At 38.7% G+C, this 27126-nt stretch overlaps 1 protein-coding gene across 3 annotated transcripts in view; it reads right to left on the bottom strand.

Moving 5' to 3' along the window:
• The window catches only part of SLC26A7 (solute carrier family 26 member 7), a 159089-nt gene that overhangs the window by 99956 nt on the left and 32007 nt on the right, over positions 1-27126 (bottom strand). For 2 of the 3 annotated variants that reach the window (XM_043483257.1, XM_043483260.1), the window contains exons 4-5: positions 17323-17487; positions 4149-4301 (exon numbers count right to left, since the gene is read on the bottom strand). In XM_043483257.1, coding sequence (XP_043339192.1) covers positions 4149-4301; positions 17323-17487 — 318 coding nt within the window. The remainder of the gene's footprint in view (positions 1-4148; positions 4302-17322; positions 17488-27126) is intronic. The other variant, XM_043483258.1, reaches the window with a different exon arrangement.

Below are 27126 nucleotides of genomic sequence, written 5' to 3' on the forward strand. Positions count from 1 at the left end.
AGGTGTTCTAGCCAAGATAGGAAAATAGGACTCGTTTTATTTACATTCTGATCTATAACTCAAGTATTTGGGCCTATATTACTATTTTTGCTTTAGGTCTTACAACAGTAGGGTCAACACTGCATAAGGAGTGAGGTGAAGTGAAGTGAAGTCGCACAGTCGGGTCCGACTCTCTGCGACCCCGTGGACTGTAGCCCACCAGGCTCCTCTGTCCATGGGATTCTCCACCCTTTACTTTTGTAAGGATAATTTTTACTATTTCTGTAAAAAAAAAAAAAAAGGCAACTATTTTATTCAATATTGAATAAAACAAATTCAAGGGCCTACTTCCCCAAGGTAACTTTCAATGTCTGATCTCATGAAACATATAACCAAGCTTCCCAATATATAATAAGGATTCCTTAATATCTATAGGACTTTGGAATAAAATATGTTTCACAGTTGGTTTTTTAAAAAACTATTAATAATCATAGTATCCTCCACTTGTATGGCTTATCTTAAATACACACACATACAAACACACATATTATATAGGTCACATATGTTATATATACGCCAGTGAGTTCAGTCACCCAGTCGTGTCCGACTCTTTGTGACTCCATGGACTGCAGCATGCCAGGCTTCCCAGTCCACCACCAACTCCCGGAGCTTATTCAAACTCATGTCCATCAAGTCAGTTATATGTATCTCCACATATTATACAAGGCCTAACTAGCAAACACCCTCTTCCAACAACACAAGAGAAGACTCTACACATGGACATCACCACATGGTCAATACCAAAATCAGACCGATTATATTTTTTGCAGCCAAAGATGGAGAAGCTCTATACAGTCAGCAAAAACAAGACCAGGAGATCAAGCCACAGAAAAGACTGAGGCTCAGATCATGAACTCCTATTGCCAAATTCAGACTTAAAATGAAGAAAGTAGGGAAAACCACTAGACCATTCAATCATGACCTAAATCAAATCCCTTACAATTATACAGTGGAAGTGACAAATAGATTCAAGGGATTAGATCTGATAGACAAAGTGCCTGAAGAACTATGGATGGAGGTTCATGACATTGTACAAGAGGCAGTGATCAGACCATCCCCAAGAAAATGAAATGCAAAAAGGCAAAATGATTGTCTAAGAAGGCCTTACAAATAGCTGAGAAAAGAAGAGAAGCTGAAGGCAAAGGAGAAAAGGAAAGATAAACCCATTTGAATGCAGAGTTACAAAGAATAGCAAGGAGAGATAAGAAAGCTTTCCTCAGTGATCAATGTAAAGAAATAAGAGGAAAATAATAGAATGGGAAAGACTAGAGATCTCTTCAAGAAAATTAGACATACCAAGGGAATATTTCATGCAAAGATGGTCACAATAAAGAAATATCACAGAAATCATATCACAGAAATGATATGGACCTAACAGAAGCAGAGGATATTAGGAAGATGTGGCAAGAATACACAGAAGAACTATGCAAAAAAGATCTTTATGACCCAGATAACCATGATGGTGTGATCACTCACCAAGAGCCAGACATCCTGGAATGTGAAGTCAAGTGGGCCTTAGAAAGCATCACTACAAACAAAGCTAGTGGAAGTGATGGAATTCCAGTTGAGCTATTTCAAATCCTAAAAGATGATGCTGTGAAAGTGCTGCACTCAATTTGCCAGCAAATTTGGAAAACTCATCAGTGGCCACAGGACTGGAAAAGGTCAGTTTTCATTCTAATCCCTAAGAAAGGCAATGCCAAAGAATGCTAAAACTACCTCACAATTGCACTCATCTCATACGCTAGCAAAGGAATGCTCAAAACACTCCAAGCCATGCTTCAACAGTACATGAACTGTGCACTTCCAGATGTTCAAGCTGGATTTACAAAAGGCAGAGGAACCAGAGATTAAATTGCCAATGTCTGCTGGATCATCAAAAAAGCAAGAGAGTTCAGGAGAAACAGCTCACTTCAGTTCAGTTCAGTAGCTCATTCTACTTCTGCTTTGTTGACTGCACCAAAGCCTCTGACTGTGTGGGTCACAACAAACTGTGGAAAATTCTTAAAGAGATGGGAATACCAGACCACCTGACCTGCCACCTAAGAAATCTGTATGCAGGTCAAGAAGCAACAGTTAGAACTGGACATGGAACAACAGACTGGTTCCAAATCAGGAAAGGAGCATGAAAAGGCTGTATATTGTCACTCTGCTTATTTAACTTATATGCAGAGTACATCATGAGAAATGCCAGGCTGGATGGAGCACAAGCTGGAATCAACATTGCCAGGAGAAATATCAATAACCTCAGATATGCAGATGATACCACCCTTACGGCAGAAAGTGAAGAAGAACTAAAGAGCCTCTTGATGAAAGTGAAAGAGGAGAGTGAAAAAATTGGCTTAAAACTCAACATTCAGAAAACTAAGATCGTGACATCAAGTCCCATCACTTCATGTCAAACAGATGGGGAAACAATGGAAACAGTGACAGACTTTACTTTCTTGGGCTCCAAAATCACTGCAGATGGTGACTGTAGCCATGAAATTAAAAGACACTTGCTTCTTGGAAGGAAAGCTATGACCAACCTAGACAGCATATTGAAAAGCAGGGACATTACTTTGCCAACAAAGGCACGTCCAGTCAAAGCTATGGTTTTTCCAGTAGTCAGTATCGATGAGAGAGTTGGATTGTAAGGAAAGCTGAGCACCAAAGAATTGATGCTTTTGAACTGTGGTGTTGGAGAAGACTCTTGAGAGTCCCTTGGACTGCAAAGAGATCCAAGCAGTCCAACCTGAGGGAAATCAGTCCTGAATGTTCATTGGAAGGACTGATGCTGAAGCTGAAACTCCAATACTTTGGCCACCTGATGCGAAGAACTGACTCATTTGAAAAGTCCCTGATGCTGGGAAATATTGAAGGCATGAGGAGAAGGAGACAACAGAGGATGAAATGGCTGGATGGCATCACCGACTCGATGGACATGAGTTTGAGTAAACCCCGGGAACTGGTGATGGACAGGGAGGCCTGATGTGCTGCAGTCAATGAGGTCACAGAGTCAGACACAACTGAGCAACCGAACTGAACTATTCAAAGAGGCAATACATCTTAGTTATGCAGAAAGAAGTCATATCCCTCAGAGACAGTTGCCAATATGCTAGCCTTATATACATATACAGAAAACCTACATCATTTTATTTGTATGAAGTGACATTTCAATAGGTGAAATTATTTAGACACCACTTATCACCAATAATTAAAAAAAAACTAAGGCCAATTAATAATAAGTAATTTAGAAGACTGGTTTGCTTAACATTTCATTTTCAATCTAATGCTTTATTTAGCTAAGAGTTCCCATTAGAAACTAAAACCAGGGCTGTGTAACAACCTAGAGGGGTAGGAAAGAGTGGGAAGTGGGAGGGAGTTTTAAGAGAGAGGAGGGGACATGTCTATACCTATGGCTGATTCATGTTGATCTACAGCAGAAACCAAACCCATATTGTACAGCAATCATCAATCAAGTACAAATAAATAAATATAATTTTTTAAAAAAGAGTTCCCATTAGAGGCTCTTAAAATTTCAAAATGTATTTTTGAACTTCATAAGCCTTAGGAGCAAAGTACAATTTGTTGCTTTGCCAACTACAACAACAAAAATATCTTAGAGAATAAGCCTTGGACACTGAAAATTATGAGAATATCCTTTCAATAAAGCAAAATTAGGTCAGTAAATATAATAAATCTATCAACCATTAGTAGACATTTGTTGATTGATAATATTTCTATGCAGCATATAGATGCCATATCAAAAAGATGAGTTATCACTTTTTGTTGCTTTATGGAGAATCATGCCAGAGATCTTTTGAGTCTCATCCTCAGAAATGTCTCCATATTTAAAATTTTAGGATATATGTTGTCTTATTTATCCAAAAACATACAAGCATATGAGAAATTCTGCAAAAATTAGAAACACGTGTGCCTCCTTTTTTAAATTATTGACTCAAAATATTTCCTCTCTATACATGAATGTACAGCCAAGTTAGTCCTGCTTTAATGAGAGACAGGACTAACTGCGGGTTGCTATAGACAATAAGGTGAACCTTTGCATGTTACCCACAGCAGCTGCAAGTGTTGCAGGGAAGAAATTTAAACGTTCATGTTGTACTTACCAAAACTAAGTCAACAGGAAGGACAATTTTAATTTTCCTCTTATATTGTTCATTCAGCTCTTTAACCAGCACAAGCACCACGATGCTTAGCAAGGATAAGAGCAGCGCTTCCAGTCGCACAGACTTGATGTTTTTAAAGATATATGCATAGATCTACAGTAATAAGGAAAAATACAAACAGATTTCAGAATCATCCACAATATACCAGAATTAAAATCTGGCCCCAGATGAACTCTGTGACGACTTGCAAAAAAAAAAAAAAAAAAAAAAATAGCTGAAAGTGAAACAGTGGGGCGTAGAAGGGTATATCAGTCAGTGCTGATACAGATAAGGCTATGATTCATTTGCATGTACAGAATTGCTTTCCTCTTGATTCTTCCACCAAACTCAGTGTTTATTCCTTCCTACATAAGGACAATACAACACTTCCAGCTCCTTCTCAGTCACTTCAATGGGCAGAGATCTAAAACTCATTAGCTACATGCAGATTCACTATTAAGAGCAAATAAGATGCAAGGCAAAGGCTAATAGAGTTTTGCCAAGAGAATGCACTGGTCATAGCAAACACCCTCTTCCAACAACACAAGAGAAGACTCTACACATGGGCATCACCAGATGGTCAACACCGAAATCAGACTGACTATATTCTTTGCAGCCAAAGATGGAGAAGCTCTATACAGTCAGCAAAAATAAGACTGGGAGCTGACTGTGGCTCAGATCATGAACTCCTTATTGTCAAATTCAGACTTAAATTGAAGAAAGCAGGGAAAACCACTAGACCATTCAGGTATGACCTAAATCAAATCCCTTATAACTATACAGTGGAAGTGAGAAATAGATTTAAGGGAGTAGATCTGATAGACAGAGTGCCTGATGAACTATGGAAGGAGGTTCGTGACATTATTCAGGAGACAGGGATCAAGACCATCCCCATGGAAAAGAAATGCAAAAGGGCAAAATGGTTGTCTGAGGAGGCCTTACAAATAGCTGTGAAAAGAAGAGAAGTGAAAAGCAAAGGAGAAAAGGAAAGATACCCATTTGAATGCAGAGTTCCAAAGAATAGCCAGGAGAGATAAGAAAGCCTTCCTCAGTGATCAATGCAAAGAAATAGAGGAAAACAACAGAACGGGAAACATTAGAGATCTCTTCAAGAAAATTAGAGATACCAAGGGAACATTCCATGCAAAGATGTGTTCGATAAAGGACAGAAATGGTATGGACCTAACAGAAGCAGAAGATATTAAGAATAGGTGGCAAGAATACACAGAAGAACTGTACAAAAAAGATCTTCATGACCCAGATAATCACGATTGTGTGATCACTCACCTAGAGTCAGACATCCTGGAATGTGAAGTCAAGTGGGCCTTAGAAAGCATCACTACGAACAAAGCTAGTGGAGGTGATGGAATTCCAGTTGAGCTATTTCAAATCCTGAAAGATGATGCTGTGAAGGTGCTACACTCAGTATATGCCAGCAAATTTGGAAACCTCAGCAGTGGCCACAGGACTGGAAAAGGTCAGTTTTCATTCTAATCCCAAAGAAAGGTAATCCCAAAGAATCCTCAAACTACTACACAATTGCACTCATCTCAGTTCACTTCAGTTCAGTCGCTCAGTCGTGTCCGACTCTTTGCAAACCCATGAATCACAGCACACCAGGCCTCCCTATCCATCAACAACTCCGGGAGCTTACTCAAACCCATGTCCATCGAGTCGGTGATGCCATACAACCATCTCATTCTCTGTGGTCCCCTTCTCCTCCCACCTTCAATTTTTCCCAGCATCAGGGTCTTTTCCAATGAGTCAACTCTTCACATCAGGTGGTCAAAGTACTGGAGTTTCAGCTTCAGCATCAGTCCTTCCAATGAACACCCAGGACTGATCTCCTTTAGGATGGACTGGTGGGATCTCCTTGCAGTCCAGGGGACTCTCAAGAGTCTTCTCCTACACCATAGTTTAAAAGCATCAATATTTTGGCACTCAGCTTTCTTCACAGTCTAACTCTCCCATCCATACATGACCACTGGAAAAACCATAGCCTTGACCAGACGTACCTTTGTTGGCAAAGTAATGTCTCTGCATTTTAATATGCTATCTAGGTTGGTCATAACTTAATGCTCAAAATTCTCCAAGCCAGGCTTCAGCAATACGTGAACTGTGAACTTCCAGATGTTCAAGCTGGTTTTAGAAAAGGCAGAGGAATCAGAGATCAAATTGCCAACATCCGCTGGATCATCGAAAAAGCAAGAGAGTGCCAGAAAAACATATATTTCTGCTTTCTTGACTATGCCAAAGCCTTTGACTATGTGGATCACAATAAACTGTGGAAAATTCTTAAAGAGACGGGAATACCAGACCACCTGACCTGCCTCTTGAGAAACCTATATGCAGGTCAGGAAGCAACAGTTAGAACTGGACATGGAACAAGAGACTGGTTCCAAACAGGAAAGGGAGTACATCAAGGCTGTATATTGTCACCCTGCTTATTTAATTTATAGGCAGAGTACATCATGCAAAATGCCAGGCTGGATGGAGCACAAGCTGGAATCAACATTGCCAGGAGAAATATCAATAACCTCAGATGCAGATGACACCACCCTTATGGCAGAAAGTGAAGAGGAACTAAAAAGCCTCTTGATGAAAGTGAAAGAGGAGAGTGAGAAAGTTGGCTTAAAGCTCAACATTCAGAAAACTAAGATCATGGCATCTGGTCCCATCACTTCATGGGAAATAGATGGGGAAATGGTGGAAATAGTGTCAGACTTTATTTTTGGGGGCTCCAAAATCACTGCAGATGGTGATTGCAGCCATGAAATTCAAAGATGCTTACTCCTTGGAAGGAAAGTTATGACCAACCAAGATAGCATATTAAAAAGCAGGGACATTACTTTGCCAACAAAGGTCCATCTGGTCAAGGCTATGGTTTTTCCAGTGGTCATGTATGGATGTGAGAGTTGGACTGTGAAGAAAGCTGAGTGCCGAAGAATTGATGCTTTTGAACTGTGGTGTTGCAGAAGACTCTTGAGAGTCCCTTGGACTGCAAGGAGATCCCACCAGTCCATCCTAAAGGAGATCAGTCCTGGGTGTTCATTGAAAGGAGTGATGCTGAAGCTGAAACTCCAATACTTTGGCCACCTGATGCGAAGAGTTGACTCATTGGAAAAGACCCTGATTCTGGGAGGGATTGGGGGCAGGAGGAGACGGGGATGACAGAAGATGAGATGGTTGGATGGCATCACCGACTCGATGGACAGGAGTTTGAGTAAACTCCTGGAGTTGCTGATGGACAGGGAGGCCTGGCATGCTGCAGTTCATGAGGTCGCAAAGAGTCGGACACGGCTGAGCGACTGAACTGAACTGAACTGATCCTATTCCACATCCTCCTCCTCAGCATTTCAATAAAACTCCATTGGAAAGGGATGTCATTTTTCAACTGCATCTTCATTGCCTATGAAGTGGTCAACCAACATCTGTTGAATAAATCTATTATAGCAATTCTTGAATCAAAGATGCATACTAATCTCTTCCCATCCATGTGTGGATTATTCTGTTGAATATTTCTGGTTTTGAAGCCTCATATTTAGTTGATTCTCCCACTTTGAAGATGAGGAGACTGAAGTCTGCTGCCAGCCTTGGCTTTTGTTTTTTAAAGTAGCTTTCACATCCTTGGAGTCTTTAAACATGAGCCACAGTTTCCCAGGAATACCCTCTCTCTGCCCCAACTTGCTTTTAACTTGATTATGCTTTAAATTTACATCTAAACATATCTAGATTCCTACTCAGGGACCATTAAAGCCATCTATGATAATTCTAAAATTGATGTGGGTACAAGTTCTCTTTGTTCTTAAGAATGTAATGTCACCTATAAACTTTGCCTATATATCATTATATCATTAAACAACTTAGAATAGTTGTTGTTAAAATCAAGCTCCCCTAACCCCTCTACTTCCCAAAGTAGCACACACTAATAGGAAAATAAGACTGATATTAAGTTTAAATCTCAACCCCAGTCTGTGTTTTCATGAATACAAACACAACTCCAAAGGGAAGAAAAAATTACAACATTCTATTATTCTTTACATCATTTTATATGCAAACTTCTGATCAATAACTGCATCTCACATTGGGAATTTATCCCAGGAAACTATTGCTGTAAGGGATACAGTAAATCTCCAACCAAAATATGATGTAGAGGAAATATGGTATGTTAAACAACTAGAGACAACATGGGAGCACAAAACTCACTTGGCCCAAACTCACAACCAAGCATGCCAAGGTCCAAGTGGCATCCAGCCATCCCTTGTTTAGAAAACTAGGTTTAATTTGAAGCAGTTAAACAACTACATTTTATGGCGATGTATTTTTTCAGTGAAGGATGGAGAGCTCAGTTCAAGATAATTGAGTTGCTAAAATATCTGCCTTATAATATTTAGAATTTTAAGGTGATCTTTGTTACTAATTTCCATATACTTGTCTCATATCCAAATTAAACCTGAGACATTTTCTATCCCCTGGGTCACTGATCGATTCAAGCTGCAGATGAATATTCCTTTTCTCTCCTCTTCAGTTTATTCTGTCCATTTTTCAGGGTGTAATGAATGTCCTCACAAGTCACAATAGAAATGTCACAATAACTGTGGAGAAAATGTGGGTTTCCATAAACCACCAAAGTGTGTTCTTGATTCAGAAATCTCAGGAGGCCTATGTCTTCAAAGTAGATTTGTACTCCACATATAACTCTTATTTGTACATATTTGACTGTGATCTCATTCTCTATAAAAGAAAATATTTCATTGGTTCTGATTTCCTTCCGATGTTTTTGTCCCATTTTGTTAACATTCTTTGTTCCTGCTTCATAGCCTTCAGGGATATCCTGAAAACTAGAAAAATGCTTTGCTTGCACTTCATAGATGGGAATGGGAATGAAATTGCTTTCTGGTTCTGAAAACCCATTTTAAGAAAGGAAATACAAATTTCCCAAAAAGTTAGTTGAATATATTGCCAAGTTTGGCTTGTGCTTTGGGTTTAATGTACAGAACTGTACATAATCATATTGAAGGATACGCATATAAAGTCATGCAAATGAAAACAGCTTTGCCAAATTTATCATAGACTGCTACAGGCTGAGACACTTTGCACCACTTCAAAGAAATTCACAAGTGCTAAGATGAGCTAAGAATTTTTGTTAATTTTTATTGTGCCTTTTGGGGAAAACAACCTTCTAATAAAAAGATACATCAGTTCTCAAAATAAAAATCAATCTTAATTGAAAAGAATCGTTAAACTTTTCCCTCTTGTGGGACCAACTATCAGTCAGAAATTTTAAATTTGATAAAAAATTTTATTTGGTTTTGACCGATCTTCTTCCTCTCTTATTGCCTTCTCCAGATGTGTTTAAGCTTCAAAAAGTCACATAGTTAGCCTTTTTGTTTAGATTTTGGTTTTACCAATTAGAGAATTTTGACTTCTAATGAGTATAAAACTTCAAAGTTTCATTTTTTAATCTCTCAAAAGGGAACCCTAGTACACTGTTAGTGGAAATGTAAATTTGTACAGCTCCTATGGAAAACAGTATGATGTCTTCTCAAAAAAATTAAAAATAGAACTACCATATGACCCAGTAAGTTCACTCCTGCGTATTAATCTCTCCAAAAAGAAAATGCTAATTCCAGAAGTCACATGTACCACAATGTTCATAGCAACATTGTTTGCAATACCCAAGATATGGATACTATTCGGCCATAAAAAAGAATGAAATTTTGTTATTTGCAACAACATGGATGGATGTGGAGGGTATTATGTTAAGTGACATAAGTCATACAAAGAAAGACAAATACTATATTATATATTATATCATATATATGTGAGGTCTAAAAAGTAAAATTACAAATATAACAAAATAGAGGAAAACATTTTTGAGAACACAGGAATAAAATGATTTAACTGGTGAGCCAGGGTCCCAAGACAGAAGTGGCTCTTACAATAATATTGCTTCTGATTATTTTCAAATATACTGCAGAATTGTTCATAATTTATTAAAGGGATTTATAACTGCTTGGGGGAATTGAGCTGAATAGATGGAAATATTTTAAAATAAAAATAAACTAAAAAACATAGCATTCCTTTACTCCAGATGACTAGCCCTCATTAATAGCAGGTATTTTTATAAGTTTTATAAATTTTGGAATCATCTTTATTTGTAAATTGAAAAAGGATATATGATTTTGTTATATTGTTTATATTTGTTTTATCTGATTAACAGTCTTCTAGAGAGGAAAAGGATTAGTAACTATTATTTACATAGCACTTTTTAAAACTCTAAATTTGTTAAATCTAACTGTTCATTACTAGTACAAAGATAATCACTTCCATTAAATGTATATCTACCATGTTCCAGGCATTTTATTTTGGGAATGAATCCCCATTGGTATTATTATCACCAACTTATACAGTAGACAACTGGAAGTCAAAGTTACAAGGTCATTCAGTCAAGAGAATAGCCATGATCTGACTCAGGGCTTCACTGATTCTAAAGTTCTAGTTCTATTGCCTCTTTCTAAGGGAAAAAAGACAGATCAATTAATGTCTACCTGATTGCATGGGCCCTAATAAAATCATCAGACGTAAAAGTTCACTTAGAGAAAAAAACTAAGTTTTACCCAACATACAACTGAAGAGGGATATTTCAAATTCATTATGAAACAGATATAACATTAAAAGAAAGTTTTATTAGAAGTATATAAATTTAAAGATAAAATTTGAAGAACAAAGGGAAAATAAAATATTATATGTAAAGGGAATTAGAATAAATGATGATTTAGACCTAATTCTATTCACTTTTTTAAAGAAATAAGGTCATGACAGTATTCCAGAACCTCCCTTTGAATATGCAGACCCCAGAAATGCTGGGAGAGCTACTCAAAGGACCAGTGGATTTAACACTTTTGGGAGAATCCCTCACATGAGAAAGCTGGTTAACAGTTTTCAGCTAGAAGAGAAAGAGTTGCCTAAACACCTGAGCCTAACTGGAGTTGGTGACATGTGCTCTGCATTTCAGATGTAGCAAAGGGTGAAACATTGGGCTATGTCTACCCTCAAGACGAAAAGAAAAAGACAAATATCATATGATATCACTTACATGTGGAATCTACAAATATAATAATAACACAAATGAACTTATTTCAAAACAGAAACAGACTCACTGACATAGAAAACAAACTTGCGGCTTCCAAAATGGAAAGAGAGTAAGGGTGAGGGGTAAATTAGGAATCTGGAATTAACAGACACAAACTAAACAAGAAGGACCTATTGTATAGCCTACTCAGTCACTCAGTTGTGTCCATTCATTTGCAACCCCATTGACTGGCCTGCCAGGCTCCTCTGTCCATGGGACTTCCCGGGCAAGAATACTGGAGAAGTTTGCCATTTCCTTCTCCAGGGCACCTTCCCAACCCAGGGATCAAACTCCCATCTCAGATGTCTCCCGCATTGGCAGGCAGATTCTTCCCAGAGCCACCTGGGAAGCCCAACTGTATAGCACAGGAAATTATATTCAGTACCTTGTATAACCTTAACGGAAAAGAATCTGAAAAGGAATCAACTACAATTCAAAACAAAAAAATTATTAGAATCTTGTCCGATAATCTGAGAGGGCAGAACTGAGCACATCACACTAACATATATGATTCAGATTACTCCTTAGGGATGTTCCATGGAAACAAGAACTACCACCAGCCCCAAGTAACCAAAGAGACAGAGATTTCCACTTTTCAGACTAGAGGATTAGAGTCTCTTACTAGAACATATGGGCTTCCCAGGTGGTGCTAGTGGTAAAGAATCTGCCTGCCAATGCAGGAGACCTAAGAGATACAGATCTGATCCCTGAGTCAGGAAGATCCCCTGGAGAAGGGCACTCAACCCTTTCCAGTACTCTTGCCCGGAGAATCTCATGAACAGAGGAGCCTGGTGGGCTACAGTTCATGGGGTCACAAAGAGTCAGACAGGACTCAGTGAGCACTGCACACAGCACACACAGTAGAACATAATCAGGCAGCCACCAGGAAGAAAACACCACAGATGCCATTGGAGTGGCAGGTGGAAGATATCCAATACACAGTGACCTGAGAACAGAATAAATGCAAAAGGCTATGCATTCTCTCAAAATTGCCCAGAAGCACTGCTCTTCCTAGAATTAATCAATGCAGATTTTGATTGGCCAAGTCTGAATTCTTTCAGGAAATCTGAGTGTTCCAGCTAAGACTAAGGAGTGGTGACTGGCTTATTGTATAAGAGTCTCAAATATTCTAGATATTAACTTATGTTCTAAGGAATATCACTAGCAGATTCTTTATCCTTCATCAGCCTGAGTAATTTTAGTAAATTATATAACAGTTATGAGAACCTAGAAGGAAAAATCCAAAAATGTGTGAAATGACTCTCCTCTAGGTTCTCTTACCTGATGATCAATGCATCTATTTTGTCCTCTGTTCTATACCTCTGGGCTGAGTTCAGTCAGCTCTCCTCTTTCACATCCCACCTAAATGATCTATGGCAAATTAATGTTTACATTATCACCATCAGAGTCTTTTTCAGTCTAACTACACCAAAGCACACCTTCCAAATGTCCAAGTGTAACCTATACATGACACATAATTTATTTCTTAAGGTAATGCTCAGATTGCAATAATTTTTAACATTGCAATATCAACATTACTTTTGAAACCTTGGCAAAGAATTAAAGCATCATTCCAACCTAGATATTTAATAGTATGAGGATCTGTGACTTTGAAAAGCAAGAGCAACTTTTCTTTGTTTTCCATCTGCACAAAGCTTAGCAACTTCTACCAACTGAGTGATGCGAATTTAGTCAGCCATCCAAAAATGTCTCTAAATCTGATTCCATTTCAGCATAAGAACTTACAAAAGGCCCCCAAAAGTCACATTACAATGTCTGATCTACTAAGTAATGAAAATGTAGCTTGCAGTTTACCTTCCAAGAAGCCGGAGGGAAAAAAAATCATACACAAAACACTTCAGTGTAGCATTTTACGTACTTTGCCACCAGAGAAACAAGCTGAAAGGTCAAATGTTCTCATATCAGGCTACCCAGATTCTTTCAACCCAACTAGTGAAAAGAGGAATGATTATTTGTGTAATGTGAAAATGACTGAAGTGACCAATTTGTAACCAGCATGTATTTCTTTACGTGTAGTTCATGCACAGATAAGCATGCTCTTCCCAGCCAGGAGGTCAAGACAGAATCTAGTATTGATTGGCTCCTGCTGGCGCAGACCTGATGTCACCAAAAGTTGTAGCTTAGCCAGTCACCTGATAATGTACAGCTGCTTTGGTCTGCTTTTGTTTTATCTGGAGCTTGGAATTACGTCGTTTAAGCCCACATCCTAGCCACTTCTGAGTTATGTAGAGAAAACGCAAACTAGCCAAGATGGCGGTCAGGATGTCTCAACGCACGTTTGGTGGTGACTGAACCGCTGAGCTATTTACAGCACTGCGCATGCGTCACCGGCACTCCCGCCCTGCTGCAGGGACGCAGGAGCTCCACCCGGAAGCGGCAGGGACTCCTGCTGCCTCACGGCTATGTCTGCCGCGTCAGCTTTGAGAGGAGAGAATACACGCGAATGCTGCTAGGCTGTTGCGTCAGCCAGGAGGGAGGTTGTGGACGTCATCTTGTGTTGTGTCTGCCTCTGCGGGTGCTGTGCGGGCCAGAAGAGAATAAACCCGTCCCTAGTTGCTGCGGCTCCTCGCGTTTCCTGCCAGCTTCCTAGCGTGCACCTTGCCCACCCTGGGTTCAGGAACAGTGCGGACAGTGTGAACAGCGAGACATTTGGCGCTGTGAGCAGGATGGGAAGCAATACAAGTTACTCATCCCAGCGTTTCTCCCATGTGTGTATGAAATGTGTGTGTGTCTGTGTATTTAGCTGCTAAGTCCATTCTGACTCTTGTGACCCCATGGCCCGTAGCCCGCCAGGCTCATCTGTCCATGGGATTCTCCAGGCAAGAATACTGGAGTGGGTTGCCATTTCCTTCTCCAGGGGATCGTCCCCACCCAGGGATCCAACCCATATCTCCTGCATTGACGGATGGCTTCTTTAACGTTGAGAAGCTAAGGTAGTACACATGCTAATAAATCTGTTTGTTTTTCTTTTGTTAATTTGTCTTCTGCTACAGGGGCCTCAGCTCCTCAAAGGTAGAAGGAAAGATACTTTCTCTTTCTCTACAATACAAAATTAAATAAAATGAAGCCTGATTGCACTCAACTTCATTAAGACGACATTGATTTCCTTGTAAAATTCCAATAGGATGTGAGTTCCTGAGCAGTTACAGATCTTACATTAACTTCAAAAAGAGACCAAAAACAATGGAGAATTATTAGGATGATATGTTGAAACTGGACACGTATTCCTCTCTCAAGTTCAAGTGACTTTTAATAACCGGTTGTCTGCTATTTGGGCTGCAACCCCTGGTTTTGACCAGGCCTCTGATTTGATCTGGGTCATTAAGATCTTTTTTATGTAGTTCTTCTGTGTATTTTTGCTACCTCTTCTTAGTATCTTCTGCTTCTGTTAGGTCCATACCATTTCTGTCCTTTATTGTAACCATCTTTGCATGAAATGTTCCCTTGGTATCTCTAATTTTCCTGAAGAGATCTTGAGTCTTTCCCATTCAATTGTTTCCTTCTATTTCTTTGCATTGATTACTGAGGAAGGCTTTCTTATCTCTCCTTGCTAGTTTTTGGAACTCTGCATTCAAATGGATACATCTTTCCCTTTCTCCTTTGCCTTTCAATACTCTTCTTTTCTCAGCTATTTGTAAGTCCTCCTCAGACAACCATTTTGCCTTTTTGCATTTCTTTTACTTGAAGATGGTTTTGATCACCGCCTAATGTACAATATTAGGAACCTTCATCCATAGTTCTTCAAGTACTCTATCAGATCTAATCCCTTGAATCTATTTGTCACTTCCACTGTATAATCATAAGGGATTTGATTTAGGTCATACCTGAATGGTCTAGTGGGTTTCCCTACTTTCTTCAACTCACGTCTGAATTTTGCAATAAGGAGTTCATGATCTGAGCCACAGTCAGTTCCCAGTCATGTTTTTGCTGACTATATAGAGCTTCTCCATCTTCAGCTGCAAAGAATATAATCAATCTGATTTCGGTATTGACCATCTGGTGATGTCCATGTGCAGAGTCTTCTCTTCTGTTGTTGGAAGAGATTTGCTATGAATAATGTGTTCTCTTGGCAAAACTGTTAGCCTTTGCCCTGCTTCATTTTGTACTCCAAGGCCAAATTTGCCTGTTACTACAGGTATCTCTTGACTTCCTACTTTTGCATTCCAGTCCCATGTAATGAAAAGGACATCCTTTTTGGGATGTCCTTTAGTTCTTGAAGGTCTTGTAGGTCTTCATAGAACCGTTCAACTTCAGCTTCTTCAACATTAGTGGTTGGGGCATAGACTTGGATTACTGTGATATTGAATAGTTTGCCTTGGAAATGAACAGAGATCATTTTTAAGGTTGCACCCAAGTACTGCATTTCAGACTCTTCTGCCCAAGCAAGACTTCAACAGTATGTGAACTGAGAAATTCCAGATGTTCAAGGCTGGATTTAGAAACGGCAGAAGAGCCAGAGATCAAATTGCCAACATCCATTGGATCATAGAAAATGCAAGAGAATTCCAGAAAAAGATCTACTTCTGCTTCATTGACTATGCTAAAGCCTTTGACTGTGTCGATCACAACAAGCCAAGGAAAATTCTTAAAGAGATGAAAATACCAGACCACTTTACCTGCCTCCTGAAAAATCTGTATGCAGGTCAAGAAGCAACATTTAGAACAGAACATGGAACAACAGACTGGTTCCAAATAGGAAAAGGAGTATGTCAAGGCTGTATATTGTCACCCTGCTTATTTAACTTCTGTGCAGAGTACATCATGCAAAATGCCAGGCTGGATGGAGCACAAGCTGGAATCCAGATTGCCGGGAGAAATATCAATAACCTCAGATAAGCAGATGACACCACCCTTATGGCAGAAAGTGAAAAGGAACTGAAGAACCTCTTAATGAAAGTGAAAGAGGAGAGTGAAAAAGTTGGTTTAAAACTCAACACTCAAAAAACTAAGATTATGGTAACCAGTCCCATCACTTCTTGGCAAATAGATGGGGAAACAATGGAAACAGTGGCTGACTTTATTTGGGGGGGCTCCAAAATCGCTGCAGATGGTGACTGCACCCATGAAATTAAAAGATGCTGCTCTTGGAAGAAAAGCTATGACCAACCTAGACAGCATATTAAAAAGCAGAGACGTTACTTTGCCAACAAAGGTCCATCTAGTCAAAGCTATGGTTTTTCCAGTAGTCATGTATGGATGTGAGATTTGGGCTATAAAGAAAGCTGAGCGACAAAGAATTGATGCTTTTTAGCTGTGGTGTTGAGAAAAACTCTTGAGAGTTCCTTGGACTGTAGGGAAATCCAACCAGTCCATCCTAAAGGAAACCAGTCCTGAATATTCATTGGAAGGACTGATGCTGAAGCTGAAGCTCCAATACTTTGGCCACTTGATGTGAAGAACTGACTCATTAGAAAAGACCCTGATGCTGGGAAAGATTAAAGGTAGGAGGAGAAGGGGACCCCAGGGTATGAGATGGCTGGGTGGCATCACTGACTTGATGGACATGAGTTTGATCAAGCTCCAAGAGTTGGTGATGGACAGGAAAGCCTAGCGTGCTGCAGTCCATGCGGTTGCAAAGAGTTGGACATGACTGAGTGACTGAACTGAACGGATATGATCTATACCTGGGTTCACTATACTGAAAGAGTGTGGTAGGGTATACTATTGTTACACTGGGTCACAAGCCTGATGCGGCTTCCATTAGCAGTTAGCAACAAAAAAATTCAAGCTATATTTTTTCAACCATGTTCCCAAATTATACTGTTTAATTGTGTGTTACAAAGAATTGCTCCATAATTAGTAGGTTTCACTCATAAACTAGTCTCATAGCCTCAATCACATTTAAATATCCTAAAAGATTTTATTTAAACCCAAGTTGCTTTAAAACTGAAAAAATCTCAGCATCATAATTAACCAAATTTTACTATGTGAAACACACATGCCCCAAATATATGAACAAAGGTACAGGGGAAAACTCACATAAAAGAATCCAAGTGGTCCAGATATATATGGCATTTTCATTCCCAAGAGATATTTGGCTTGTGAAGTCACGACATGAGTGGCCGCCCCTGTTGTCATTGCACTGACCACAGGCTCTGTAATCAGGAAGGTGGCGCTGCCCAGCTGGAGCACAAACATGGCCACCTGAGAGGACAAAGAAAGGTGAGACTTCCCAGGCTTCCTAGAGGGTTTCATGTCTGACACATTTTCATTTTCAACACACAGACACGGAGAAATGATGAGAAATGTGCTCCTTAAATTTCATTCATTCAACAGACTGAGGTTTCTTTAGAACATTAGTAGGTTCCAAGACTTTCCAAATGTTTTGGGGTACAATTACAAGTCTTTCAATTAAAGTTAACACAGTTATTTTTTGAACATTGATTTTTTTTCTCTTTTCCTAATAATGCCCATTACAAGAAAGGAAATATGTTCAAATCAGTTAATATATTGGAGTCTGTGGGGTAAAAATAAAACTTGCATTATCATATCTATAATTTTTTTAAAAGTCCAAAGGACATAATTCATGACTTTATACCCAATAGGCTTAAAATTCAAAAGCACTGAGGAGAAAAGTCCATTTCTTGAGTTTATGCCAGGTTTTAAGAAATGGAAACATACTGTTTTGACAAGATACTCTGTCAAGTAGCTATAAAGGGCATATATTAATAAGAAGACATCAGTGTTTATGGAGAAGAGGAAAAGACAGAGATAGGTTTAAGGAATATGCCTTAAGAAACTCAGAAATCAATAATAGGAAAGTCATTTTCTAAAAACTTTTCCTTTCTGCTCATAACATTATGCTCCATTGCAAAACTGTTTCATGACCAGACAAAATCATCTCATCTGAGCAGAAGCTGTGCATTGAGTTCTACTGGGCAAAGATGACAGCAAAAATCAAATCTCTTTTCTCACTGTTAACACTGCAATGATCAGTAAAGAGAAAGAACTCAGATGGCCCACTCTCTGACTACATCCACTATATCCATGTAAACTGTCATAGAAATTTGCCATTTTGAAAGTAACATTAAATTATATTCATTAGTATTCACACTGAAAAAGGGAACACAAAGTGAGTTATGCTGACATATCTTCCTTAATGTGTTAATTATAATATTTAGGTCAGGTCTTAAAATTCTTGCTGGAAAATAAGATTAAGTATTAAAGAAATCAAGGGAAAGAATAGCAATGAAATCTCCTTCTATCAAGATGCCACAGTAATAAAAATGAGAAGTATAAAGTGCTAAATACTCCCAGAGAATACACTGAAAAATATATCATTTCCTTCACATCACAATACTCCTTGACCAGAAACAATAATACTCTAAACTTGTATTTAGCATGGAGTTTTCTGAGCTCAAATCTGAAAACTTGAGTTCTGATTCTGACTTTACCGTATCCTAGTTTTCTGCCTATAGAATATCTGTTAAAATTTTCCAAGCCTCATCATCTATAAAAAATGAGAATGATGTCTGCTCTATTGATTTTTCAGAATTGTTGAGAGTGTGAAATAACATATGAAAGAGTTTTGAGACCCCTAAAATATGCAACATGTGTGTTGTACCTAGAATGTCATAAGGTGCCATATATATTTACATAGCATGGAAAACTAGCCACTAGATTTGAAAATGTAGAAAGAGCCACACCATATTTTCCAACTCTAGAGAGCATGAAAGAATTTATCAGTGCAGAAAGAAATGCATTTGAATTGCTTGCATTTATTAATAAATTAAAATAATTTATTTATAAATTGCATTTATCCCCCCCTTTTTTATTCAATATGTAGTAAAGAAAACAATACAGGTTGCCAACACAGAAATTAGGCAATTCTTCCACCAAAAAATGAAACCAGAGCAGCAGCTTCTATTACCAACATTTTTTGGTTCAGAAACTGTGTCAGTTTGTCAAATAGAAATGTCCCAAGGGAAATACCCAATCAATCAATGGTGTAGGTACAAGTGGAACACACCGATTCATAGTCTTTTGATTTTTTCATCCTAAAAACACAATTAGTTAAGAAAAATATGGAACCAATTTTTCCCAAGTATCTTTCTATTAGTTCGCTCCAAATTATGACACTAATTCTTACAGGCCATGAGGATGAAACTAGCATATTATTGAGGCAAAATGAACACCAGAGAGTTGAATTTTCATTCACTGAAATGCAGCATACAAGTGATCCAAATCTTTGAAATTGGAAGCCTGCTTCCCTATATGGAACTTGACACATATGTGGAGTGTCAGAAAGTTCTTATTTGTATGCAAAGAAACCTTATTTTCATTTGTTTTGAGAAGCAAATTCCTTTGAGAGGACGTGTAGAGATCGTCCCCATTTTACATTCTGGTTTTTACTTGTTTCCTACCCACCACCTACTAAGAGGGGTTAGTATCTTCTCATGCCTGAGAAACAAAGGTCACCTAACCATAAGTAACACGCCAGCCACCTCCAGCTAACCACTATCTTCTAGTAAAAACTTCTGTGTCATTTCCACAACCAGATTGCTACAAATAGAAGGATATAGGAAAAGTTCAAAATATGAAGGGCTCAGCCATTTCAAATCTTGAAAATACATGTACCTACCTTACAATATAAACCAAAAAGATTGGGGTAATCTGTAAAAGTTATCCAAAGACCCCATGTATTTTTGCAATATACTTCTTGTACACATTTTTATTCTTTAGAAAAAAACTTTCCCAGTAACGGATAAATTCCTAAAATGAAGAATTCTTGACTCTTGAAAGTTCACCAACTCCCCTAAGACCTCCTTTCTGATACAAAATATTGTGTATGTGAAGGATGGTTGCAAACATGTGAGATTTAACTAAAGAGAAATTACTTTCTTCTTGATGACAACATTCTCCATAATCCAAGACAAGGGCAGACATTTTAAGAAGAAAAAAGAGGGATAGGAGGAGAAAGAGAAGAAGGAGAAATTTAAAAACATCTCTTTCCTCACCACCCACGTTTCAATAGTTCGTTCACATCAAAATGAGGGTTCTAGTATACAGAGGCTGAGGTACACAAGCTGAAGGCAGCAAGTACCTGTAACACACAGGCTTTGTAAGAGGTATCCACAGGTGGAATTGCAGTTTCCAAGATTATCCTGGAACTTAAGTATGTAAAATGAGGATCCTTCTAGAATATTTTGCTTGGAGGCCTAATACTTAAATTTTATGCCAATGTTAAAAAACATGTTAGGTTAATGACTTAATAAACAGCCACATCTGTTCCTTTGACTAATAATGGGGATGATAATAATTATAATCTGGCTAGCCAACTCCCAAAATTTGCCCATGCAACATTTCCTGAGAAAATTAATTTCATACAATATATTTCAGCTGTTTGTAGTAATGTTGATATTCTGCGCTAATGCTGAAAACCCCTGACACACATTATCAAGGTCCACAAGCATGATACTATTTGGTAATGCTCTTATAAACACCATGTGTTCTATATAAATTGAATGTATCTCAGATCTCAAGCCATTTTTTGCAAGAGGCCTTCAAGTAGTGAAAAAAGAAAAGAGTTCATATCAAACAACTACACTGACCAAGTGGATGAAATACTGCATGCATTTCAGGTTTTATCAGTTTGCAGTCTGTATAATTATACCAAATCATTTATTTGTTTGTTCAATGCATATTTATTGAATACCTGCTAGGGTCAAGGCACAATATTGTTGCAGAATACAGAGATAAAGACACAGTTCCTTTGAAAAACCTTATAAAGTGAGGCAAAGTGTTGATGTTGGGAGCAGGGAACGTTAACCAGAAGTGTAAAGAACTGCAACGTAGCTGTTGCTAGGAAGGTAAAGACTAAGAAGTTGAATGGGAGCTAAAACCCTCAAAGCCCTTTGTTCTCTACTGAGTATTGCATGCAGACTTGGGGAAGAGAGCTAAATTGCTCATGATAATGGATCAGTTGGCTTTCCCTGTGGTTTAGTGGTAAAGAACCTTCCTGAATCCATTGCAGGAGACATGGATTCAATCCCTGGGCGGGGAAGATCCCCTGGAGAAGGAAATGGCAACCCACTCCAGTATTCTCGCCTGGGAAATCCCACGGGCAGAAGGAGACTAGAGGGTGACAGTTCATGAGCCGCAAGAGTTCACCATGACTTCGCAACTAAACAACAATGGAACAGCTGAGTGCTGCACAGGGATATGGCAGGAAAAAAACTCTGTGACCAGAGAATAGAGGAAAAACGTCAAAAGGGTACCTGTGAAGTTGTATTCTGTGAAGTTACGTGCTATGGAAGTCAGAAGATAAAGCCTGCCTCCATGCTATTCAGTTATAAAAAGGAATGGCCTATCAAGTCATGCAATGACTTATTGCATGATTCCATTACACAACATTCTAGAAAAGGCAAAACTAAAAAGACAGTAAGCAGATCAGTAGCTGCTGGGGCTTGGAAAATATATAATAGGTGAAACACAGGGAATTTTTTAGAATGGTGAAACTACTCGGTACAATACTGTAATGGTGGATATATGATAGCACATTTATCAAAACCCATGAACCTTATTTTTTAGAAAATTATTTGGAGGTTGGGAGGTCCCAGGGTGGATTGCAGAATGTGACAAAGAATCTGACAACCAAAGCTGCATTTACTATCTTTATATGTTTGCTTTTCCTAAGTAGCATTTAAATGGACTCATACAACATATAGACTTTTCAGATTAGTTAAAGGTATGAAAAAACCTCACTGAAAGGGATGCAAAAAATGTGCTCACATGAATAACTCTGGAAATGAGTGAAGTATGTAAAGTGAAAGTGAAAGTTGTTCAGTTGTATTCAACTCTTTGCGACCCCATGGACTGTATAATCCATGGAATTCTCCAAGCTAGAATACTGGAGTGAGTAGCCGTTCCCTTCTTCTCAACCCAGGGATCGAACCCAGGTCTCCCACATTGCAGGCAGATTCTTCACCATCTGAGCCACCAGGGAAGCCCAAAGTATGTCAAACCAAAGGTAATAAAGATACTGTCCTTGAGTTGGTAAAGTTAATTCCCATGGGTCTAGAAGTTAATAATTCTGAAACCACTATAAGTATACACTGGGACTGAAAAATGAAATAAATGGTTAGTAGGTGGTGGGAGCCAGATTTCTCACTATTGAAGAAATCTACTGCAAGCAAGGGGAGAAGATTAGAATGATCAGTATGGAAGGGATAAGAATTGCAGACATCAGTAGGAAATCATGTTTATTTTAACACAGATATAGATGGAAATATTTAGAAATTAGAGAGATATGTTTACATACATAGGTTGACATGAAGTGAAAGTGTTAATCACTCAGTCATGTCTGACTCCTTGTGACTCTATGGACTGTAGTCCCCCAGGCTCCTCTGGCCATGGGATCCAGGCAAGAATACAGAAGTGGGTAGCCATTCTCTTCTCCACGGGATCTTCCTGACCCAGGGATTGAACCCAAGTCTCCTGCATTACAGGTAGATTCTTTGCCATCTGAGCCACCAGGGAAGCCTTTTAGTTGATACACATATATATATATTTCCTTGCTTGTGTCAGCTGAAATAGCTTAGAAGTAACAACACCTCTGTGGCAAAGAGCACACCCAGCACATAAATCTTAATTTCTAATAGCATTCTCCAACAAAAGAAATCAGATCTCCTTAGAAATATGACTGATTCTATGACTAAGGTAGCAAATATATACCATGAGCCTAGATCATCTTGTAGTGCCAGGAAATAAAAAAGAGCTCCAAAAATAACTAACAAATAAATAAATGAGAGCATATCAAGGAGGGACATAAAAGCCAACTGAAAAAAAGCTCCCAATGCTCAAAGCCAGCACAACGTGAAGAACAACATAAATAAAGCTGTACTGAATTATAACCCAAAGGATAAAATAAATAACCCTGAGTCCATACTGATATAAATGATTGATTACATTTTAAAATGAGAGAGTTGGGAAACTCCTGTTGAGAAGAATTCCAGTAATTTATGTAGATACTCCCCACTCTTTATCTTAACTTTTCTTTAACATAACTCCCATATCTTAAGAGTGGGCTGTGCATATTGACTTCTTTCCAAAAACTGCAGTTTGGAAAAGTGGAAAATAGAGTAATTTGAAGAAACCTGACAAATTAACACTAGTCCAGCCTGGTGATCCAGGTTAACATTAAAAGTAGTACATTAAGTTGATAGTCTGTACTCCTAATAAGATGTGATGAGAATATCACTCTATCTCTCTCATCTTTCTCTCCAAAACCCACAACCCCAGTTTAATCATGAGAAAAACATCAGACAAATTGCCCCCGTTAAGGGACATTCTAGAGACTATTGACCAATAGTCCTCAAAACTGTCAAGATCATCACAAACAAGAAAAGTCTCAGACATTTTAACAGGTAAGAGGACCCTACCACGAGACAAGACAACTAAATGTAAAGTGGTGCACCAGATGGGATTCTGGAACAGAAAACATCAGGTAAAATCTAAGGAAATCTCATTATAATGTATGATTACAATGTATGCAGTGTATATAATCTGATATGTTAGTTGTGACTAATGTAGATATCAATAATAGGGGAAACTGTGGGTGCTTAGGATACGTGGCAACTGTTTACTATCTTTGCAACTTTACTTAAAAAAATTCTAAATCAAGGAATTTGTTTAAAAAAAAAAATGAAAAAGAGAAGAAAACCTCCTCTACCTCTCTCACAGGAACCTCAGGTAAGTCTGTATTTCTCCAACTGCATGCGTTGTTCAATACGAGTTTCCAAGTTCCACATACACAGGGACAGGGGAAAATAGGGACTCTAGGAGAAGCTCTAAGCAGCTGGGTTTCAGAGACATGATTGTGCAGATAACCACACCAAGACAAACCTGCACACATATAAAAGAGAGGAACAGAAAATGTGCCACTAGTTTTTCAGAAGGAGAATGCAATACTGCTAGACAGGAATATAATTATATCTTGACCCCTAAGGAATCCAAGAAGAAAGACGCTATTCGAAAGAATTCCAAAAAGAGGGAAGAATACGCATATAAAGCAGAACAGCACAGACTATGTACGGAAGACACAGCATTGTTAGTTTAGAAGAAGCACAACTAGCCAAAAGGTAATAATAACATTAAAACAAGCCATTTTGAAGTCACAGTATAAAGCAGTTTAGAAGCAGTGATGCTTTCCCTGATGCTGGGAAAGATTGAAGGCATGAGGAGAAGGGAGCAACAGAGGATGAGATGGTTGGATGGCATCACCGACCCAATGGACGTGAGTTTGAGCAAACTCTGGTAGGTAATGAAGGACAGGGAAGCCTGGTGTGCTGCAGTTCATGGGGTTGCAAAGAGTCAGACATGACTGAGTGAACAATAACAACAAAATGTAGTGAAAAGAAGAGTTTTCCAAGTGTGAGTGACATCACTCTTCCCTACATTTATTGAACATCTAATTTTGCAAACAAGTATGCTGCCCACTTTCCTGAGGGAAACCATCCCTGAATACTCATTGAAAGGACTCAGCAATGACATCACTGTTGCCCGCTGGCTCAAAAATCAAGTTGCACTTTGGTAGCGTGAGTCTGATGATAGAATGTGAAACCACTGGCTGCTTAAAAGGTTAGTATAAGAGCAGTTGTAGTTCAGTCACTCAGTCCTGTCTGACTCTTTGAGACCCCATGGACTGCAGCATGCCAGGCCTCCCTGTCCTTCACTATCTCCCGGCACTTACTCAAACTCATGTCCACTGTGTCGATGATGCCATCCAACCATCTCATCCTCTGTCACCCCCTTCTCCTCCTGAGAGGAGTAGCAAGAGTAAAAGAGACGAAAGCACCTACATTGGACATAGCAGGAATGGGCAACAGATCCGAGACAAATAGTGGATCATTCAGTAGGTAAACTTATCATATGTTTAGGAAACCACCACAATTCATATTTTATTTTTTATTACAGAATATAGTAGAAATTCACTGCTTAAGAATTATTTTTATTTGGAATTGCATGGTTGAAGGCAGCACCATAATCTTCTCAGTTTTCAGACTTTTGTAGAAAAGAAAATAGCCTCTAATGTCAGAGGCAGTGAGACTCAGAACTGTGAGGGATGGACAACAATTTGACTCTTCAGCCTTCCACTGGGCTTCCCCGATGGCTCAGCAGTTAAAGAATCTGCCTGCAATGTAGGAGACACAGGCTCGATCCCTGGATCAGGAATAGTCGCTGGAGTAGGAAGTGGCAACCCATTCCAGTATTCTTGCCTGAAAAATCCCATGGACAGAAGAACCTGGCAGGCTATAGTCCAAAGAGTCGGACACAACTTAGTGACTGTGCGTGCACGCTATAGGAAAGGAATTCTGCCCTAGCTAAAGAAAACAACTAAGTTTTAAAATGGGATGATTGGAGCACAATATTATTAAAAGACACGGAGGAGTGGGGGAGTTGTAGGAGTGGTTGCATTTTTATTTTTCTTCAGGCATTGGCTGGGGGATAGTTGTAAGAAGAGGTGGGAGATTTCATTGAAAAAGTCTTCACCTTTTAGCTAGGTGGATCTGACAAAATCGATGACCAAAGTAAAAAATTATATACATTTTTTTTTTTACTCCTTTTCATTAGGAATTGTGTTACAATTTAAGCAGATATTCACCCATTCCCTATTCTTCTGGTGGGGGGTGGAGAGAGAAAATGATAAACTAGAAGACACAAAAATAAAATCTCAATTTAATTTTGCCTATTTGACACAATAGTGCTACTAAAATCTAGTTGACTTTATTCTTATTCAAGTGATTCAACTCACATTTATTCTGTACCAGCTCTTAGAATTATAGAGTTCAACAATTCTAGAGACTAATTCCAGGTAGAGAGGCAAATACCCGGAAAATATTTTCTGGTAGATTGAGAAGTCCTAACATGTAAGTCAGGTCCAAAGTCTTCTAGAGGAAAATATTTTCTGGTAGATTGAGAAGTCCTAACATGTAAGTCAGGTCCAAAGTCTTCTAGAGGAAGTCCAGAGATGTCAATGAATATTTCTCTGAGATGATTATATTTGAGCTGAGCCTTGAAAGAAGTACAAGCGGTGTCATGTAAGTGGTGTGAGAAAGACCCTGAAGGTCTCAAGAATGACAGACACACAGTTATATAACCAAGGACATGGCCCCACCAGACGAATCACGCCTAAAACACGGTTGCTGCTATTGTCAAGGGGATAAAGTGTGGGAGACACTAGCACGGGGTCTGGCTTGAAAAGGTGGTGGACTGAGTTTCCTTGCTTCCTTTCGCAATGTTAGTTTAAAAAGCTGTGCAGCACCGCACTTCAGAGACTCTATTTTTTAGTTCAACTCCTACCCTGCCAGTTGCTAATTATGAGATTCTAAATAAGTTGCTTTACTTCTCAGTATCTTCATCAGTATAATGGGAAGACAAATATTTATTTCATACAATACTGACAGAGGTTGAATATATGAATACATGCTTAGAACAGAGCTTAGCACATAGTAGGGTAATGAATATAATTACTATTTTTAATGTGAGGAATTTTCAATTTATAATTTTAAGGCTTTTAATTCTAATTTTATTAAGTGAATTGCATCTTGCTTTACTAGGTGGGCGCACGGCTGGAAAGATTTAAACAGTAATGGCTTCTCGTCTATAATGGTTGTGAAACAGTGAAACATCGTCAAAAGGAACTTTAGATTGTCCTCCCCCAGCATTACAATAGAATAAAACTGATTTTTCTGGAAAGAGTTAAGAATGATCTGTTGAACAGGCAGGTTAAACTAGTTAACATCTTAAATCCTTTCTATACTCATGATCCCTTTATTTAAAAGG

This window comes from Cervus canadensis, chromosome 12 (genome assembly GCF_019320065.1).
Source record: "Cervus canadensis isolate Bull #8, Minnesota chromosome 12, ASM1932006v1, whole genome shotgun sequence".
Classification (NCBI taxonomy): domain Eukaryota; kingdom Metazoa; phylum Chordata; class Mammalia; order Artiodactyla; family Cervidae; genus Cervus; species Cervus canadensis.